This window comes from Coffea arabica, chromosome 9e (assembly GCF_036785885.1).
Source record: "Coffea arabica cultivar ET-39 chromosome 9e, Coffea Arabica ET-39 HiFi, whole genome shotgun sequence".
In the NCBI taxonomy this organism is placed as follows: domain Eukaryota; kingdom Viridiplantae; phylum Streptophyta; class Magnoliopsida; order Gentianales; family Rubiaceae; genus Coffea; species Coffea arabica.
In genome coordinates this window covers 3541167-3563196 of record NC_092327.1, presented here as the reverse complement: position 1 = coordinate 3563196, position 22030 = coordinate 3541167, and the positions used below count along the sequence as shown (strand labels likewise).

General features: G+C 38.0%; 1 protein-coding gene across 1 annotated transcript; it reads right to left on the bottom strand.

The window, feature by feature from the left end:
- Positions 1–281: 281 nt before the first annotated feature.
- LOC140014560 (secreted RxLR effector protein 161-like) lies at positions 282–1037 on the bottom strand. The gene is made up of 3 exons (XM_072065611.1): positions 923–1037; positions 741–814; positions 282–359 (listed from the first exon to the last, which is right to left on the bottom strand). The coding sequence occupies exons 1-3, from the start codon at positions 1035–1037 to the stop codon at positions 282–284; spliced, it is 267 nt and encodes an 88-aa protein (XP_071921712.1).
- Between the last annotated feature and the right edge of the window lie 20993 nt (positions 1038–22030).

The window sequence follows — 22030 nt, the reverse complement described above, 5'->3', positions numbered from 1 at the left end:
GAAATACAAAAACCGTAGGAAAGTGGTTCCTAGGCCAAAAGGCACTTACAAAAGAGTTTAGAAAATATTTCTAAACTCAAAACAAGAGAGCCTAAAATATTTGACTAAATGGGTTAGATGACTCAAGAAACTAATAGCCCATATAACTCTCTTGAGTGGTGCAATTAATTCCTTCATAGGAAGCCTTATTTATAGGTAACCAGAGAAGGCTTTCCTCAAGCCTTTGTTGATGTGGGATGCAAAATTTTGCCACCAATTCAACCGTGGTGGGCGTTGAAAAGTCAACAAATCTCCACCTTGGCATAATTTTGGGTCCCACCAAAAAACTGCTCCACCTTCTCCACATAAGCCCCAATGGGCTTAAATCACCAATAACGAACACCAACCAAGTCCAAGCACTGCTTGAACTTGTAAACTGGAAGAGGTTTCGTAAACATATCGGCTAGATTGTCCTTAGTATTGATTTTCTAAATAAGGACTTTTCCCTCAGCAATGATATCCCGAATGAAGTGATACTTCACATCAATGTGTTTCGTCCTCTCATGATACATCTGATCTTTAGTCAAGTGTATGGCACTTTAACTATCACAGTGAATAACAGTAACACATTGATATAGACTTAGCTCGCTAAATAAACTCTTCAGTCACAAGGCTTCTTTGATTGCCTCGGTCATAGCCATATATTCTGCTTTTGTAGTAGACAAAGCTACGATAGGTTGTAGAGTAGCTTTCCAACTAACAGCACATTTGCCAATGCAAAATACATAGCCTGAAAGTGATCTTCTCCTGTCAAGATCCCCAGCGTAGTCTGAATCTACAAAATCAACCAAAGCGTTATTATTTCTTCCAAACTCTAAACATGCATTTGAAGTACCTCGCAAGTATCTGAGAATTCACTTCACAGCCTGCCAATGTGCTTTACCAGGGCAAGACATATATCTGCTAACAATACTGACTACTTGTGCAATATCTGGACGAGTACAAACCATTGCATACATAATATTGCCGACTGCACTGGAATAAGGAACCCGTGCCATTTAATCTTCCTCTTCATCTGATTGTGGTGATTGAGCAGTCGATAGCCGAAAATGGCTAGCAAGAGGAGTAGATACTGGTTTAGCATCTTTCATGCCAAAACGCTCCAAGACTTTCTCAAGATAATTTTTCTGGGTCAAAAACAATTTCCCTACTCCTCGATCTCGCTTGATATCCATGCAAAGAATTTTCTTAACTGCTCCAAAATCTTTCATTTCAAATTCACTATTTAACTGCAGTTTCAAAGTGTGAATTTCTGACAAATTCTTGGCAGCAATGAGCATGTCATCAACATATAACAATAAGTAAATGAAAGAACCATCATTTAATTTCTGGAAGTAAACACAACTATCATACATGCTCCTTAAATAACCATGACCCAACATAAAGGAATCAAATCTCTTATACCATTGTCTTGGAGACTGCTTCAATCTATATAAGGATTTATTCAATAAGCAAACATGGTCTTCCTTACATTCAATTTCAAAACCCCGGGGTTGCTTCATATAAATTTGTTCTTCAAGTTTGCCATGCAAGAAAGCTGTCTTAACATCAAGCTGTTCTAACTCCAAATTATACATGGCTGCTAAAGCAAGCAAAACACGAATAGAGCTATATTTAACAACAGGTGAAAAAACTTCATTAAAATCAACACCTTGTACCTGACTATAGTCCTTTGCAACTAATCGTGCTTTATACCTTGCATCTTCAACCCCTGGAATACCTTCATTTTTCTTGAAAACTCATTTGCATCCAACAATTTTCTTAGCTGACGGCGGCTTTACAAGAACCCAAGTTTCATTCTGATGAAGAGATTCAATTTCTTCATTCATCGCAATCAACCACTTTGCAGAATCATCACAAGAAACTGCTTCTGAATAGGTGGAAGGCTCACCAACTGCATCAGTTTCTTCTGCAACAGACAAAGCATATGCAACTAAATTTGTATATCTTTGTGGTGGTCGAATGTCTCTCCTTGCTCTATCTCTGGCTATGGAATACTCTTCTTCTTCTGAACTATCTTCAACAGTAGATTCAGGTGCATCTACTGGCATTTGTTGAATAGAAGATTTGGTCTGAGAAGGACCAGAATTGCCAATATCAAGCTCCACTTGCTTCTGTGTACTATCAGTAGTACAAGGATTAGAAGACTCCTTCTTGGAAGATAACATAGAAAATTCATCAAAAGTAACATCTCTACTGATTACAAATTTTGGAGATTTGGGATCAGGACACCATAATCTATATCCTTTCACCTAGAAGCATACCCAAGAAAAATGCACTTTTTAGTCCTAGTCTCCAATTTTCCATCATTCACGTGAATGTATGCTGGACACCCAAAAACTTTTAAATTGGAGTAATCAGTAGGAATACCAGACAAAATTTTCTCAGGAGTTTTGAAATCAAGAGATGCAGAAGGAGAACAGTTGACAATATAACAGGTCATATTGATTGCCTCTGCCCAAAAGTCGTTTGTCAACCCTGCATTGGAGATCATACACCTTGCTCTCTCCAAAAGCGTTCTGTTCATACGTTTGGCCACACCATTTTGTTGAGGCGTCATCCTGACGGTGTGATGCCGAACAATTCCTTCATTTTTGCAAAATCTATCAAATTCACCTCTACAAAATTCCATGCCATTATCTGTTCTCAACCGCTTAATATGCTTTCTTGTTTGTTTCTCAATCAAAACTTTCTATTGTTTGAAAGTTAGGAAAACATCATTTTTATGTTTAAGAAAATAGACCCAAACTTTCCTTGAATAATCATCAATGAAAGTCAACATGTACCTGGCACCACCTTTAGAAGGAGCACGAGAAGGACCCCATAGATCTGAATGAATGTAATCAAGAGTACCTTTTGTCTTGTGAATTGCTGGTGAACTGAAACCGACTCTTTTCTGCTTCCCAAAAATACAATGTTCACAGAATTTCAATGGCCCGGTACTTTATCCACAAAGAAGTCCTCTTTTGCTCAGTATGCCTAAGCCTTTTTCGCTCATGTGCCCCAAACGCATATGCCATAATTTGCTGATGTCTATATCTGACAAAGATGATGTTGAAACAGTAGCAGCACCTGTAACAGTAGATCCCTGCAAAATATATAAAGTACCAGATCTGTGTGCCTTCATAACAACAAGAGCTCCTCGAGTGATTTTGAGAACTCCATTTCCACCTAAATACCTGCATCCAATAGACTCAAGAGTGCCCAAAGAGATGAGATTTTTCTTCAAATCTGGAACATGTCTAACATCTGTGAGCGTCCTCACAATATCATCGTACATTTTAATCCGGATTGTGCCTTTGCCAACAACTTTACAAACAGCGTTGTTGCCCATTAAGACAACTCCACCTTCAGTTGATTCATATGTTGAAAACCAGTCCATATTGGGACACATATGATACGAACAACCCGAATCTAAAATCCACTCATTGTTAGACCTAAAATTATTTTTCGTTGCACAGAAAATGGTTCCATCATTCTCATCAGCTGCTATACTAGTTTCAGCGGATTCAGTAATTTTCTCAACAAATTTTCCTTTTTTCTTTTCTTTATTTTTCAATTTAAAGCAATCAGAGATAACATGACCCTTCTTTTTACAATAGTTGCACACCACATTTTTATGTCTGGACTTGGATCTATTTCTATTTTCTGTGTTTCTCTTTTTAGATCTACTCCGAACAAACAAGCCATCGGCTTGACTCCCACTAGTTTTTCCAGTAATATCCCTATCTATCTGCTCTTTAGATTTTAATGCAGATTTAATTTCCCGATACGAAATTGTTTCATTTTCATAAATCATAGTATCACGGAAATACTTAAATGACTGGGGAAGGGAACACAAAAGTAATAGGGCTCGATCTTCATCATCAATTTTCGAATCTATATTCTCCAAATCCATAATAATGGAATCAAATTTATCAAGATGGAAGAGTATAGATGTACCTTCAGACATCCGAAGCATATACAAACTCTGCTTCAAATATAGCCGATTCTTGACTGTCTTCTTCATATACAAGGCTTTTAATTTATCCCACATAGCCTTGGCCGAAGTCTCCGTTGCTATCTCACACAATACCTCATCGGAGATATTTAAGATTATGCTGGATCTGGCCTTCTTATCCATATCGGCGAAATTCGCATCCTTTACATCTTCTGGCTTTTTCTCAATTCCTTGAATTGCCAAGTCAACTCCGTCTTGAACAAGAATGGCCTCCATCTTGAGCTGCCACATGCCGAAGTTGACATTCCTGTCAAATTTCTCGACAACCATCTTTGTTATCGTTATTGTTGCCACAAAATTTATAACTTAAAGCTTGTCTCAAAAAAATTGGTCAAACAGATATGCAAGTCTCATGAGCGGGCCCCACAGGGTGAGCGGGCCCTACAGATAAACGACCCCACAGGATGAGTGGGTCCCACAGGATGAACGGGCCCCATCAGATGAACCTATCTTGCAAAATATAACAACCAGCTCTGATATCAGTTTGTTAGGACTGACCCAGGAATAAATAAACTAAAATTAGCACAAATTAGGCGGTATAACCGATCATATAATGTTTAGGCGGTAGACACCAGTCATAAAATAATTAGGCGGTAAAACTGACCATATAAAAGGGTTGCGGCAACCCAATAAAGACAAATAATAAAGTAAATAAAAGACACAGAAGATTTACGTGGTTCGGTCAAATTGACCTATGTTCACGGGCGAGGGAGGAGCAATATTTCTACTATGAAGAAGAAATACAAAATCCGTAGGAAAGTGGTTCCTAGGCCAAAAGGCACTTACAAAAGAGTTTAGAAAATATTTCTAAAATCAAAACAAGAGAGCCTAAAATATTTGACTAAATGGGCTAGATGACTCAAGAAACTGATAGCCTATATAACTCTCTTGAATGGTTCAATTAATTCCTTCATAGGAAGCCTTATTTATAGGTAACCAGAGAAGGCTTTCCTCAAGCCTTTGTCGATGTGGGATGCAAAATTTTGCCACCAATTCAACCGTAGTGGGCGTTGAAAAGTCAACACTATTGCTAGTAAAAGCTCTATAATTCACGGGCAGTGTAACACCTCCAAAGTGCAGGGTAAAAGATGTCTGGTTTTGTCCCGGTTGTGAAAAAGCTGGGACTACAGTTTTTGAGAGGGTATTATAGGTTTGAGAATCTAAAATTAAAATGGAAGCATTGACTCCATAATAAAACCAGCCAAAAGAATTCCGAGGGTTTTTGACGGACAAAGTGAAACTCCAATCACCAGTTTGTATGGTCAGAAGACATGTTAATATTTTGGAGGGTTATAGATTCTATATATGTTGAACGTCGGGATATAAAGCAAGTGAAATCCTAGACAGATTTATTCCATAAACAAATTATCATACACAGATTTACGAACAACGGAAAGTAGAATATTTTTTTCATGCCATTGCGTAAGAGGCAATGGCATGAAAAAAGGGGGTTTTTTGAGATTTGAAGCAAAGTAGGAAAGTGTTTAAATACAAGATGAGTTTTTTCTTCTAACTTCTTAATATAATCCAATTCAATTTCTTTTCGCCTTTAGAATAGGACGAAAGACAAATATTCCATTTGTAATCGGAGTATATTTTGCTACCTTTCAATTTGAGATAAAACCATATTTTTGTTAAAAAAGAAAACTCTAGATCTTACTTTTTTTCCTAGTTCAAGGACAAATTCCAAATCTTACAAATAATAAATAAAAAAAAGAAAATGAAGTTTAAGAGTCGAATTAGAGATGGAGAGCTGACATCCACTAAATAACCATACCAACTAAACTAAACTTTGGAGACAAACTTAATGTAAATGTAAGATTTTTTTTTTTATAATGGACATATAATTTACTACATTCACTCAAACACTTGCTAATTCAAATATTAGACTCACCACGAGTTTAGTCGCGTATCTTTCTCCAGAGTTAACGACTTCAGCACGGAATACAATTAAAATTCCCATGCATCCATACCTGCATTAAAATGTCTGCTTTAAACCTAATTTCGCCTTATATTTGGGTTACTTTATTTGGTTACTTTTTGGATTTTACATGGACATATCACTATGTTACTATCGAATATAATAACCCAATTAATTTATAAGAGCCATTTAAGCTCATTTTAGAACCGGGGTTCAATATTATTCACTACCTCTTTTCTCCTCACACCCCAATTCTTCCTTACCACCTTCTACAAAATTAAAAGACAAAAAAGTCATTATTAGGACTGCTATCAATATTCCATTTAATTTAGGCAGTATAAGTTCAAAATCAAATATAATTGACTAAACTCATAGAATTGGAGAGCATTGTGGATAGCAGTTTTGAGGTTATCAATGCCACTCTTTCAAATAAGTTGTCATCCAATGCAAATTTCAGAAACCACAATATGATAGTAATCTGGAACAAATTGATCACTCCTTAACTCATTGCCTCTTGATTAGGGACTAATTTTTTTTGTTTTGGATCATTTTTAATTGGAGTATTACTTGTTGAAGCATTTCTTCTTCCGTCACTGGCTTTCTCAAAGTCATTGCACTGGTTGCTCTGTAGTTGTTTGGTGATGTTTTAAGACATCAAATCATTTCCAGCAAGTGTCAAGTGTTTCTGAGCCATGAGTACTACATTGAAAACATTGGCACAGACTTGCACATGTTGGCATGATGTTTGAAAACAATGTTCTAATAATTTCTTACTTTATTTTCAATTCAATCCTAAGTTTTTCTTGGATGAACTCCACTTTAAATTGTCTTTAGTAGGGCACTAGAATATGATTTCTATGAGCTGAAGGTAAATCATCTTTATTCTAAGGAATATCACGACCTGAAGCTTTGGCTAGCTGCAATTGAAAGATATCATGCAACCAGAAGGTTTCACGGCAACAAAATAATATTAGAGGCGATGCATGTTGAGCCGATGGATTACAGGTTTGATGTTTGGGAACTTGATTAATGATGCCAGAATCAATAATCATGCTCCATAGTATCCAGAGGTGTAAAGTTCAATTGGTCAGTCAAGAAGCCAATAAAGAAGCTCATTGTTTAGCAGGCTAATATGTGTGAGATGCGACAGGGACTAAAGAGTGGTGTGATGAAATGCCTTCATGTATTAAACCTGTTTTTTCATGGGGATTTGGCTCGATTGAAGTAATGAGAAATGAAGGATTTGCTATTAAAATAAAAATTTTGTGTATTAATTATGTATAGTTTCTTTTCAGTTGTGTGAATAAAATCTCTCATATGATTTTCTAGTCAAAGTTTCTTCTCTCCTAAGGATTGTCTAGTGAGTTCTTTCCTAAATTTTTTAGTGAGAGTTTTGTTCTCCCCTAGAGATTCCTAGGGAGAGGTTTTGATAATCTTTTTATTTTCTTTTATTAGATCTGAGTTTTTTTTCTTTTTAGATTTTGATTATCAGATTTGGAACTTCTTAGATCTATTCGCCAGATCTCACCATAATATCTGGATTTGAAATAAATTTTTTTTTTGATAAGAAGACAAATGGAAAAATTTTATTACTGAGATTGTTGGAAATCGTCCAGCACGATTTGCTTGACAAAATTTGGAGGAGCATTCCAAAGAGATTCATAAAGGATGGCATTCTTTGCTCGGTTGGCTAAGATGTGTGCAACCTTGTTTGCCTCCCTTGGTATCCATTTAACATCAATACAAAGTTGATCTAGTAAGGCTAAGTGTATATCCTCAAGAATCAAACCTAAGTCAGACAGGATGTCTTCCTTATCAAGAATGAGTTTGATAATTGAAGCTGCATCTCCCTCCAAAATAAAGCTTGGGATCATTAGATTTCTTGCCAAGTAGACCGCTTCCCTAGCAGCATGGGCTTCCGCTATTTCTGCACTCACTGAACCAACGAATTTCTTTGCAAGGCCAGCAATAAAAGAGCCTTCATGGTCTCGGACCACTACTCCAATGCCAAAGGTTCTTTGAGCTGTGGATATGGCAGCATCAAAGTTAATCTTAAAATGTGGGGAAGGCGGGGCTGACCATCTCAATTGAGCAGTCTGGGGTGGAGTCATAACAGGACGCATATTGGCCTTATGAAATTTGCTAAGACTGTGTGCTGCCAAGTTGACTAAGGACAGGGGATGTTGAATTTTACCATTGAACAAAGCAGAATTCCTATTGTTCCAGAGTGTGTAGCACAACATAGCAAAAATTTCACATTCAGCCTGTGGCGGCCCCACTTCTCCCTAAGGCGAACCAGAGGGTTGCCGGGTCGCCTGCCTACCTCTCGCTAGGACTCATGCAAGGAAACCGACTAAACCCCTCCGACGAATAACTTAAACCAAAACAAAGTTCGTCACCCGAACAAGCCAAACCTTTAAACGACCAGAATACTATGGACACATTAACTTCAGAGATACCATTGCCATTGGACGTCTGAACGTTCACTCTTAAGTACACCTCCAACTAGTTTAACACACAACTATATTTATACATTTCAAACCACAAAGTGAAATCATAAAATTCAAATACATTCATACAAATCAAAACAAAACTTAGGGTTTGCACTTTTCCAGCTTCAAGTGGCAACCCAAGACAAAAGATACATAGTCCGATTCGAAACAACATTCACAAAAACTAAAGGCAGACTTCAAGTCTCTCGAATGTCAAAACCTATTCAGGAAAACAAATAACGTGGGGTGAGCTAAAGCTCAGTGGTGCCCCAAACATGCAATCATATAAAACAAATAGCAAATAAAAACCCCAAGCTTAAATTCAACAAATAGGAAAGCGTTTAACAGCACAGAGTAGGATACAGGGCTCTCAGGAGCCATTTTTCCACGAACTTGATCAAAATTAATCGCAGTTGACCCTCCGTCAACTCTCACTATCTAAAGTCCATGTAGATTCTTTTTTTTTTTCTTAACACGTTCCAACCAACTTACTCCCACCGGGCCCGTCCTTCACACGAGAGAGTTTGGTATTACTCGAGTATACCTTTTATAGCCTAGTCGAGGGATTCACCCAACGACGTCACACAAGTGGTTACCAAGTCAGGATAAGAGGCCCTCCCACCCTAAGGTGTGGTACATTCCCCTGCTTGGTGGATTAGTTGACGAGTCCACGCTCCAGTCAACAATTGCCAGGTTTTGGTACTTGAGTTAGGATAAGAGGCCCTCCCACCCTCAGGTGTGGTACATTCCCCCACTCAGTACTTAACTAGTGCAAGTAAGATATTCGAGAAAACATTTCAAGCGATTCACCACTCGAAAGGCTAGTGCGATAAAGTACACACTGCCCTTTTCGATGGATCAGAGAAAAAAAATAAACCACATTCCAATTATCACATAACAGTCAAGAAAGCACTTTAACAAGATAAAACATAGAACAAGCAAGGACACTCACCAAAAGTGAAGCTCAAAAGTCAAGCTGGGAATCGAAGTCCACGTCCTCGCTAAACCCTAAAGGCCAAGTTTTAAATCTATAAGTTTTACTATACAAGTTCTTGATTTATATATAAAATATTATCTGATATATAACTAGTTTATTTCTTCGAAATAAATCAACAATTCTCTTAAAATTAAAACTAGTAAAAGTGATAAAATATTTCGTATGGTTTCTTTAAAGATACATTTCTTTCTAGAGGTGCAACTAGAACTAATCTATTTCAAATAAGTTTTCTTGCCGAACAAGTTTTCTAAACCTTTTCATTTAAAGTTATTGAAATCTCGTGTTTTTGACAGTTTTCCTCTTAAACAACTAGTCAGGGACAATTTTATGAAAAATTTAGAGTTTGAAAGTTAGTGGAATTAATTCCTAAAAGTAATAAAGCTAGTTTAAGCGAAGGAAATAATTAAGTAGTTAGCAAGGTTTTAAAAAGTCTCGACACCTGAATTTTAGCATTATCGTACTATACTCAATTTCTATAGCTTGATACTAGGACAAAATATTTCAACAAAGCTTGGTTTAAAAGTACCCGAATTCAAAGAACCAAAACGGACTTCACGATTCCTATTCATTTGCACATTATATTCCAATTTGCCAATATAGCAAAAATCACAATTCCAACATCAATTTCACTAGGGCTTCGTCAATCATTAGCCCTAGGTCGCAGCAAGTTCAATTCTAATCAAAATTAAACAAAGAAAGTCTAAGACGTCAAAACAATTCCAAACCACAAGTCATGGCTTTCCAAGTGCATTTCGGCCAAATCACTTAAACAATTCCACCAAAAATTTAACTCTTGTAAAGATTACTCAAATGGCCAAGAGCTTCATCAATCATTAGCTCTTTGCATCAAACAATCATTTCTTACTTTATTATTTAAACTATCAAAATCAAATTTGACCTTAATATATAAATTTAACATTCTTAATATTCATTTTTCCCTTTTATTTTCAAAACTTATTAACTTTATCATTTTCAAACCATGAAACATACCTATCTTCAAGTTTAACTTGTATACTCATTCAGTCCAATATACTTTCTCAATCCAATATTAATTATGGCTTATAGAAACTCCACTCCCTTTTTCAACTAAACTTTAAGTTATTTATAAATTAACTTAATCCACAACCTTCACCTCTCACAATTTATAGTCTTTGAATTACTAAGAAAGCCAATTTTAAGCGATTAGAAGTCACTTCATGAATGCGGCTATAACAATTTACTTAAGAGTTTCTAAAATATCAAATAAGTTTTAACTCATTGCCATATGACCTATCTACCTAAATTCAGCAACAAAACTTCAAGTTTTCATCCAATAACTTCATTTTCCAATTGATTAAACTATAGAGTATCAACGAATATTATATGTGGAAGTTCACAGAATTGAAATTTGAAAGAAAAACTAGTCCTACGTTCATTCTCTTCCTCTCAGCTATCTCTCTCTCTCTCTAACAGATTGCATCAGCTTTCTTCATTTAATTCCACATGCCAAAGTTGATTATCAAACTACAGAGTACCATCAGCAGGAGCACAAGATTACAGCCAAGGAAATCATAAGCAACACTGGTTCAACTCCTAATCTCCCTCTCTCGGCATAACTTCAGAATTTTTAGCAGCAATCAACTTAACCCAATTTTTCTCCAACAAACTCTTCAGTTCATGTTCAAATCTTTCATGCATGTTCAAACCAAGCTAATATATAATATATATTATAGTTTAACATAGGAATTCAAGACCAAAAATCATGAAGACAGTTAAGAATCTGTCATTCTCTTTCTCGGGTAAGCTGGAAAATTTTGCAGTAGAAAACTTCCCTTGGTTTCCATCCAAAATCCAACTTTTCCCTATATTTTCTTCAACTAAACCTCCCAAACATCAAAGACCCACGTATCACATAAAAAATCTACCATTAATTTCCTTTTTTTTATAATAACAACAGGCTGCAGCTCAGCCTGCAAGCTCTCGGTTTCCAACTTCAGTCCAGCTTCTATTTTTCTTCATTAACAGATTTTTTTCTTCGGTTAAAACTCGTTATTCCCTCTCTAAGACTAACATGCATTCAATCTACTCTCTGATATCTAGTAAATAAAAGGTGATTACAGAATTTCTCTACCTGTTTTCCTTTAAAGCTCAGCAAAAGCAGACTGTTTCTACGCTTAGCTTCCGGTTCCTCAAACTGCAACTACTTCCTTCCTTCCTCTCGGTGATAACTGGTCAGGGATGCACTAGCAACGTTTCCTCCTTCAATCACCCCCTTAGCACTCGGTTTAGAGTAGTGGAAGGAGAAAGAAATGGTGAAGCTCTCAGTTTCTCTCTCTCGGTTGCTGTTGTCCAGAGTAGAAATGTAAAGCTCTCTCACGTTGTAACTTCCTATTATTCTCCCTCGGTCGATAACTCCTATGCTGGTCACTCACTTCCTCTCATTTGGTGGGGAACAAACTCTGAGTTCTCCTCTCAATTTTGTTGCTAGTCAGACACTCCACAGCTTTGCTTCACTCGGTTCTCTTTTCCTTTGCTCAGACTACTAGCTGGCTGCATGGTAATTTTGAGATGGAGGAAGGCTAATTTGGTCTTTTAACATCTTGTCCGACCTTCCACTTAAGTCCTCATTCGTAAACTACTTCCAAAATTTTACCCCAAATGAAATTTGATAGCCTATTGGTATACTAATCTCGCAAAAATTCAATTATCGAGATTTTAACGTCCTAAATACAGTTATAAGGGTTTTGACCTAAAACAATTTCGTCTTAATTCTAGGTTCCCGTTGATACTTAACAATTATAAACACTTAAAATTAGCTATCGAAATTCAAATAATTAATATTAAAACAATAAAATACTCTACCTCAAGAAATATTAAGTTAACTTCGCAAAAATCAAATAATTCAATATTCTGCACAATTAAACTATTTGTAACCTAAAAATTATTTTTACCTACTTATTTAAGATCAACTAATAATAACATTTATTAAAAGTCTAAAATGCAAATGCAACAAGTATATATATATATATTTATATATATATATATATTTTCAAGGTTCTCACATCCTTCCCCCCTTAAATGAATTTTGTCCTCAAAATTCTCACCTTCTAATGAAATAATTCGGGGTATTTCCTCTACATATCTTCTTCCAGTTCCCAAGTTGCTTCCTCTATTTCATGATTTTTCCATAGAATCTTTACCAAAGGAATTTTCTTACCTCTCAATTCTTTCACTTCTCTATCCAAAATCTTAACTGGTTCTTCCTCATAAGTTAATGACTCATCCACCTCAATTCCTTCCAATTGCAACACATGGCTTGGGTCAGGGTGATATTTCTTGAACATAGAAACATGAAATACATTGTGAATCTTGGCCATACTCGAAGGCAACCTCAACTGATACGCCACTTTACCGATTCGTTTCAGAATTTCAAAAGGTCCAATGTACCTTGGCTTTAGCTTCTTACCCTGTTTGGATAATACTCCGCCCTTCAAGGGTTTAACTCTTAGGAAAACCTTGTCTTCTATTTCGAATTCCAAATCTTTTCTCCTTGTGTCGGCGTTGCTCTTTTGTCGACTCTGGGCAGTTCGAAGCCTTTCCCTAATTAGTTTCACTTTCTCATGAGCTTCTTCCATCCAAGGTATAACCGTTGGATCTAAAATTTTCTTCTCTCCTACTTCTTCCCAATGAATCGGAGATCGACACCTTCTCCCATACAATGCCTCATAAGGTGCCATTTGAATTGAAGTATGATAGCTGTTATTATAGGCAAATTCTACTAAGGTCATATACTGGCTCCATTTACCTCCAAAATCCAACATACACGACCTCAGCATATTCTCCAAAGTCTGAATTGTCCTTTCTGACTGTCCGTCCGTTTGGGGATGATAAGCAGTACTAAACTTCAACTTGGTCCCCAATGTCTCTTGAAATTTCTGCCAGAAACGTGAAACAAACCTTGGATCTCTATCAGACACAATACTTATAGGAATACCATGCAATCTCATGATCTCTTCTGTGTACAACTTGGCCAGTTTTTCCAAAGAAAAGCTCATACTCACCAGTAGAAAATGTGCGGACTTGGTAAGCCTATCAACTATCACCCAAACCCCATCAAATCCTTTTTGACTTCGAGGCAATCGCGTTACAAAATCCATGGTTATGTGTTCCCATTTTCATTCGGGAATTTCTAGTGGTTGCAATAGACCAGAGGGTTTCTGATGTTCAGCTTTTACTTGTTGGTATATCAGACATTTTTGTACAAATTCTGCCACGTCCTTTTTCAAACCGTCCCACCAATATAACTCTTTCACATCGTGATACATTTTGCTCACTCCTGGGTGTATAGTATACCTTGATCGATGTGATTCTTCTAGAATTTCTTTCCTTAACCCTTCATCAACTGGAACCACAATTCGATCTCGAAACCTTAACACTCCCTCAGACCCTAATTTAAAGTCTAGGGTTTCTCCGTTTTGCACTTTCTCCAACTTTTTCTGGATTATAGGGTCCGTTTTCTGTGCCTCCTTAATACGCTCCAATAATGGTGATTTCAACGACAGGTTCCCAAATGAAATCTTCAATCTCTCCAAGCGAGGGTTCCAAATACTAACTTCTTCTAACATGTCTCATTCTTTTACCATTAACCCCGCTACTTGGGCCTTTCTACTTAGAGCGTCTGCTACCACGTTGGCTTTTCCTGGGTGGTAGTTGATAGAACAATCATAATCCTCTAAAAATTCTACCCATCGCCTCTGTCTCAAATTCAATTCCTTTTGGGAGAACAAGTACTTAAGGCTCTTGTGGTCCGTAAAAACTTCAAAGGTCACACCATACAAGTAATGCCTCCATTTCTTTAAGCCAAAGACCACTGCGGCCAGTTCTAGGTCATGCGTTGGGTAATTTTGTTCGTGAGGCTTCAATTTTGTAGAGGCATAGGCAACTACCTTACCCTTTTGCATTAGTACACATCCTAGACCTTCCCTAGAGGCATCAGAGTTTACGACATAACTTTCTACTCCGTCAGGCAATGCCAACACAGGAGCTGATGTTAAACGCTTCTTTAATTCCTGAAAGCTCGATTCGCACTTCGAAATCCAAATAAACTTATTATTTTTCTTTGTCAGCTCTGTCATAGGTCCAGCAATCTTCGAAAAGTCTTTGATGAATCGCCTGTAATAACCTGCTAGACCCAAGAAACTTCTGACCTCAGTTGGAGTTTCTGGCTGTTTCCACATTGTGACTGCCTCAACTTTTGTCGGGTCCACAACAATTCCATCTTTAGAAACTTTGTGTCCCAGAAAAGAAATTTCTTCCAGCCAAAACTCGTACTTGCTAAATTTAGCATATAATTTATGCTCTCTTAAGATTTACAGAACTATCTCAAAGTGTTTAGCATGTTCCTCTCGAGTCTTAGAATATACTAGGATATCATCAATAAAGACTACTACGAACTGATCCAAGTACTTTTTAAAGACTCTCTGCATTAAGTCCATGAAGGCAGTTGGTGCATTGGTTAATCTAAATGGCATGACTGCAAATTCAAAATGTCCATATCTTGGGTTAAAAGCAGTCTTAGGTATGTCTTCCTTCTTAATTTTCAACAGATAATACCCTTGCCTCAAATCCAACTTGGAGAAAACTACTGCTCCTTGCAGCTGGTCGAATAGGCTGTCAATTAGTGGTAGAGGGTATTTATTTTTAATTGTACCTTCATTTAATCCTCGATAATCAATACATAACCTCAAACTTCCATCCTTTTTCTTAACAAATAGAACAGGTGCTCCCCATGGCGAATCACTTTCTCTAACAAAACCTCTCTCCAATAAATCCTGTAATTGAATTTTCAATTCTTTTAGCTCTGCAGGAGCCATTTGGTACGGAGTCTTAGAAATTGGGGCCATTCCCGGCATTAGTTCAATCTTGAACTCCACTTCTCTCTCTGGAGGTAATATTTTTAATTCTTCGGGAAACACATCTGGAAATTCCCTTACCACTGGTACATCTTCCAATTTTACTTGATCACTGGGTGCGTTAATCAGGAAAGCTAAGAAACCTTGCGCTCCTTTATACAACATTTTCCTTGGCCGAATTCCCGAAATCATAGCAGATGATGCTAACCTGCCTTTTACATCCAATTTCAGGGTTGCTTCCCCGGGAATCCAAAATTCTACCACTTTCGCTCTACAATCAAGCTTAGCATCGTGATGAGTTAGGAAATCCATTCCTATAATAACATCATAACCTTTTATGTCCAAACTGACTAGATCTACTAGCATCTTACGCTCTCCAACCCAGAATTCGCAGTTCTTATAGGCCAGGCTAGTGATTATGCTTTTATTACCCATGGGTGTCCTAACTTCAAGATCAAAGGGTAATCTAACAGCTTTTACATCAATTCCGTACATAAAAGTTGGATTCACAAATGAATGAGTTGCGCCAGGATCAATTAGTACTCTAACTAATCGGTGAAAGATTGGAAGAGTACCTTCCACGACTTCCGAGGATTCAGGTACGGGTTGGTCGTCAATGGCGTACACCCTGGTAGGAACTTTCGGCCTACTTCCTCCAGAAGTGGATTGTCTAGCACTCGGGGTACCACCTTCTTGGTTTTTTGGACAACCGGCAAACTGGTGCTCGCTGCTTCCGCACCTCAAGCACTTTCCTTCTTTCCTCCAGCATCCGTCCTCAGTATGGCCGGCCTTCCTGCAAAACCCACAAGTTACTTGAGGGGTTGTCACACGACCTCCTTGCGGGGCGTTCCTATTTTGACTCCTTCCACTTGGTCCTCCTCTAGCTCCGATATCTCTTCCCCTGGCACCTCTTGCCCCAGCTCCTCTCGCTAGAGCACCTTGTGGTGCTCCAGGACTATTTACTCCACCCGTTCCTCGACCCATTTTGACCGGTGGAGCATTTGCATAAGTCGACTCCCGACTGCTGCTAGGGCCAAATCTTTTCTTAGCCTGGAAAGATTTTACTTGAGCTCTGGCAATTTCAACCCTCTGAGCCCTCTCTACAACATCAGCAAATATGTCCATCCGAACTGCAGCTAATCCCTCTTGGATCTCCTCGTTTAGTCCCTGCACAAACCTCCTTATACGCCTCTGCTCCGTGGCTACCAATTCAGGAGCATAACGAGACAATTTCGTGAATTGAATCTCATATTCGGCAACACTCACCGCCCCCTGCCTACACTTGATGAAGTCATCCTCTCTTTTCTCTTGGATAAGAGGGGGAAGAAACTTGGCATTGAACTCCCTCGTGAAGTTCGCCCAAGTCCTGGGAATATGATTCCTGTCCCAATTAACCCTAACTAGGTTCCACCAGGAACGAGCAGTTCCCTCAAACTGAAATGTGGCGAAAGTCACTTGTCTCTCTTCCGCATAATTTAGAGCTGCAAAGATGTCAGGGATCCTCTCCCAACAACCTTCTGCTACCTCAGGTTCAGGTCCTCCATTAAACTTGGGAGGTCCAAACTTCAAGAATCTCTCCAATGCCCGATCCTCAGTATCGATTGGGCCTCCTTGGTGATGCGCCGGTCTAAGGGCTTGGTGCTCAGTCATGCGCTCTAAGACATCAGTTATTCTATTGATCGCGGTGGCCACTGGGTCTCCGGCCACGCCCTCCTGACCATGGTCTTGATTGACCTCAGGTCCCCTATCACCACCAACCTCGGGGTGTTGTCTAGTGGATCTCCCACATTCTCTACCTCTAGCTTGTCGATCCATAACCTAATTATGACTATTGATATAAATAAATTAATTAAGAGAAGATATTGTTATTTATTTACTTATTACTATTATTATTGTTATATATATATATATATTTTGTAAGTAAAATCAACATGAACATTAAGGAAAAGGAAAATAAAACACTTAACACATATATTCACACACCAAGGTTCATACAAATAACAGGTTAGGGTGCCTTCCAAAAGTATGGCACACAAGTTTAACAAATATATACAAACAATCCCTTAAACCAAAAATAGGGATGTAGTGCCTCAAAAGTAGGCCATCCAACTAGACAAAATGCTATCACCTAAACTAGTGTCACCCTATCTAACCCTGGATACTTAGTTACAAGCAGATCAAACCTAGTCTAATCCTCAGTAGGGCTGCCAGGAGCAACGTCCTCCTCAGGGTCCTCCTCAACACCCGCCTAAGCAGTACCCTGAATAATACCCATGACCTCGTCTATCATCATAGTGGCATCAGCCCTAATACCCGCACTCCTATCTCATACCTCCTCAGCTACTCGAGTCAATCGAGACCTCTGTCTCCCTAACTCCTCACGAGCAGCCTCTGACCTAGCCGTCTCGGCTACTAACCTCTGCTCGAGCTCAGCTATGCGGTCAAGCTGAGTATCAACCATGATGCTCAACTCCTCGACGTCCTGGGTCAAAGTATGATTAGCGTCCCTCAACTGGCGACGCTCGTCGTCTAAGGACAGCACTAACTCATTATGGTAGGCATATGTGACCCTACACTGGCATCGGGGGTGCCTATCAGCTGGTGTATAACGTATACGAGGTCCTCCGTTTCGTGGCCTATAAGAGATGGACCTAAGAGGCTCTACATGTCCATTAGCCAATCCGTTACCATTAGCATGTCTGTTTCCATTTTCCATACCTGCAAAATTAACCAAAATCCAAGAGTTAATACTTAAATAGCTAACTTGCTCAAGTACTACTTAGGATATGTCTGATCAACTCACTTCTTAACTTTTAAAAGGTTCAGGGTTTCTAATATATCTATTATATCTTTCAAATAATTTTCCTAACCTAGGCTCTGATACCACCTGTGGCGGCCCCACTTCTCCCTAAGGCGAACCAGAGGGTTGGCGGGTCGCCTGCCTAACTCTTGCTAGCACTCACGCAAGGAAACCGACTAAACCCCTCCGACGAATAACTTAAACAAAAACAAAGTTCGTCACCCGAACAAGCCAAACCTTTAAACGACCAGAATACTATGGACACATTAACTTCAGAGATAACATTGCCATTGGACGTCTGAACGTTCACTCTTAAGTACACCTCCAACCAGTTTAACACACAACTATATTTATACATTTCAAACCACAAAGTGAAATCATAAAATTCAAATACATTCATACAAATCAAAACAAAACTTAGGGTTTGCACTTTTCCAGCTTCAAGTGGCAACCCAAGACAAAAGATACATAGTCCGATTCGAAACAACATTCACAAAAACTAAAGGCAGACTTCAAGTCTCTCGAATGTCAAAACCTGTTCAGGAAAACAAATAACGTGGGGTGAGCTAAAGCTCAGTGGTGCCCCAAACATGCAATCATATAAAACAAATAGCAAATAAAAACCCCAAGCTTAAATTCAACAAATAGGAAAGCGTTTAACAGCACAGAGTAGGATACAGGGCTCTCAGGAGCCATTTTTCCACGAACTTGATCAAAATTAATCGCAGTTGACCCTCCGTCAACTCTCACTATCTAAAGTCCATGTAGATTCTTTTTTTTTTTTCTTAACACGCTCCAACCAACTTACTCCCACCGGGCCCGTCCTTCACACGAGAGAGTTTGGTATTACTCGAGTATACCTTTTATAGCCTAGTCGAGGGATTCACCCAACGACGTCACACAAGTGGTTACCAAGTCAGGATAAGAGGCCCTCCCACCCTGAGGTGTGGTACATTCCCCTGCCTGGTGGATTAGTTGACGAGTCCACGCTCCAGTCAACAATTGCCAGGTTTTGGTACTTGAGTTAGGATAAGAGGCCCTCCCACCCTCAGGTGTGGTACATTCCCCCACTCAGTACTTAACTAGTGCAAGTAAGATATTCGAGAAAACATTTCAAGCGATTCACCACTCGAAAGGCTAGTGCGATAAAGTACACACTGCCCTTTTCGATGGATCAGAGAAAAAAAAATAAACCACATTCCAATTATCACATAACAGTCAAGAAAGCACTTTAACAAGATAAAACATAGAACAAGCAAGGACACTCACCAAAAGTGAAGCTCAAAAGTCAAGCTGGGAATCGAAGTCCACGTCCTCGCTAAACCCTAAAGGCCAAGTTTTAAATCTATAAGTTTTACTATACAAGTTCTTGATTTATATATAAAATATTATCTGATATATAACTAGTTTATTTCTTCGAAATAAATCAACAATTCTCTTAAAATTAAAACTAGTAAAAGTGATAAAATATTTCGTATGGTTTCTTTAAAGATACATTTCTTTCTAGAGGTGCAACTAGAACTAATCTATTTCAAATAAGTTTTCTTGCCGAACAAGTTTTCTAAACCTTTTCATTTAAAGTTATTGAAATCTCGTGTTTTTGACAGTTTTCCTCTTAAACAACTAGTCAGGGACAATTTTATGAAAAATTTAGAGTTTGAAAGTTAGTGGAATTAATTCCTAAAAGTAATAAAGCTAGTTTAAGCGAAGGAAATAATTAACTAGTTAGCAAGGTTTTAAAAAGTCTCGACACCTGAATTTTAGCATTATCGTACTATACTCAATTTCTATAGCTTGATACTAGGACAAAATATTTCAACAAAGCTTGGTTTAAAAGTACCCGAATTCAAAGAACCAAAACGGACTTCACGATTCCTATTCATTTGCACATTATATTCCAATTTGCCAATATAGCAAAAATCACGATTCCAACATCAATTTCACTAGGGCTTCGTCAATCATTAGCCCTAGGTCGCAGCAAGTTCAATTCTAATCAAAATTAAACAAAGAAAGTCTAAGACGTCAAAACAATTCCAAACCACAAGTCATGGCTTTCAAAGTGCATTTCGGCCAAATCACTTAAACAATTCCACCAAAAATTTAACTCTTGTAAAGATTACTCAAATGGCCAAGAGCTTCATCAATCATTAGCTCTTGGCATCAAACAATCATTTCTTACTTTATTATTTAAACTATCAAAATCAAATTTGACCTTAATATATAAATTTAACATTCTTAATATTCATTTTTCCCTTTTATTTTCAAAACTTATTAACTCTATCATTTTCAAACCATGAAACATACCTATCTTCAAGTTTAACTTGTATACTCATTCAGTCCAATATACTTTCTCAATCCACTATTAATTATGGCTTATAGAAACTCCACTCCCTTTTTCAACTAAACTTTAAGTTATTTATAAATTAACTTAATCCACAACCTTCACCTCTCACAATTTATAGTCTTTGAATTACTAAGAAAGCCAATTTTAAGCGATTAGAAGTCACTTCATGAATGCGGCTATAACAATTTACTTAAGAGTTTCTAAAATATCAAATAAGTTTTAACTCATTGCCATATGACCTATCTACCTAAATTCAGCAACAAAACTTCAAGTTTTCATCCAATAACTTCATTTTCCAATTGATTAAACTACAGAGTATCAACGAATATTATATGTGGAAGTTCACAGAATTGAAATTTGAAAGAAAAGCTAGTCCTACGTTCATTCTCTTCCTCTCGGCTATCTCTCTCTCTCTCTAACAGATTGCATCAGCTTTCTTCATTTAATTCCACATGCCAAAGTTGATTATCAAACTACAGAGTACCATCAGCAGGAGCACAAGATTACAGCCAAGGAAATCAGAAGCAACACTGGTTCAACTCCTAATCTCCCTCTCTCGGCATAACTTCAGAATTTTTAGCAGCAATCAACTTAACCCAATTTTTCTCCAACAAACTCTTCAGTTCATGTTCAAATCTTTCATGCATGTTCAAACCAAGCTAATATATAATATATATTATAGTTTAACATAGGAATTCAAGACCAAAAATCATGAAGACAGTTAAGAATCTGTCATTCTCTTTCTCGGGTAAGCTGGAAAATTTTGCAGTAGAAAACTTCCCGTGGTTTCCATCCAAAATCCAACTTTTCCCTATATTTTCTTCAACTAAACCTCCCAAACATCAAAGACCCACGTATCACATGCAAAATCTACCATTAATTTCCTTTTTTTTTTTTTAATAACAACAGGCTGCAGCTCAGCCTGCAAGCTCTCGGTTTCCAACTTCAGTCCAGCTTCTATTTTTCTTCATTAACAGATTTTTTTCTTCGGTTAAAACTCGTTATTCCCTCTCTAAGACTAACATGCATTCAATCTACTCTCTGATATCTAGTAAATAAAAGGTGATTACAGAATTTCTCTACCTGTTTTCCTTTAAAGCTCAGCAAAAGCAGACTGTTTCTACGCTTAGCTTCCGGTTCCTCAAACTGCAACTACTTCCTTCCTTCCTCTCGGTGATAACTGGTCAGGGATGCACTAGCAACGTTTCCTCCTTCAATCACCCCCTTAGCACTCGGTTTAGAGTAGTGGAAGGAGAAAGAAATGGTGAAGCTCTCAGTTTCTCTCTCTCGGTTGCTGCTGTCCAGAGTAGAAATGTAAAGCTCTGTCACGTTGTAACTTCCTATTATTCTCCCTCGGTCGATAACTCCTATGCTGGCCACTCACTTCCTCTCATTTGGTGGGGAACAAACTCTGAGTTCTCCTCTCAATTTTGTTGCTAGTCAGACACTCCACAGCTTTGCTTCACTCGGTTCTCTTTTCCTTTGCTCAGACTACTAGCTGGCTGCATGGTAATTTTGAGATGGAGGAAGGCTAATTTGGTCTTTT

Excerpts from the sequence above, each read along its gene's own strand:
- LOC140014560 (XM_072065611.1), bottom strand. The coding sequence starts at position 1,037 with ATGGCACGGGTTCCTTATTCCAGTGCAGTCGGCAATATTATGTATGCA. Across the intron at positions 815-922 it reads CAGATATATGTCTTGCCCTG|ATTCAGACTACGCTGGGGAT; the intron begins GTAAAGCACATT and ends TTGATTTTGTAG. Across the intron at positions 360-740 it reads TTTGCATTGGCAAATGTGCT|CCCATTGGGGCTTATGTGGA; the intron begins GTTAGTTGGAAA and ends TGGTGATTTAAG.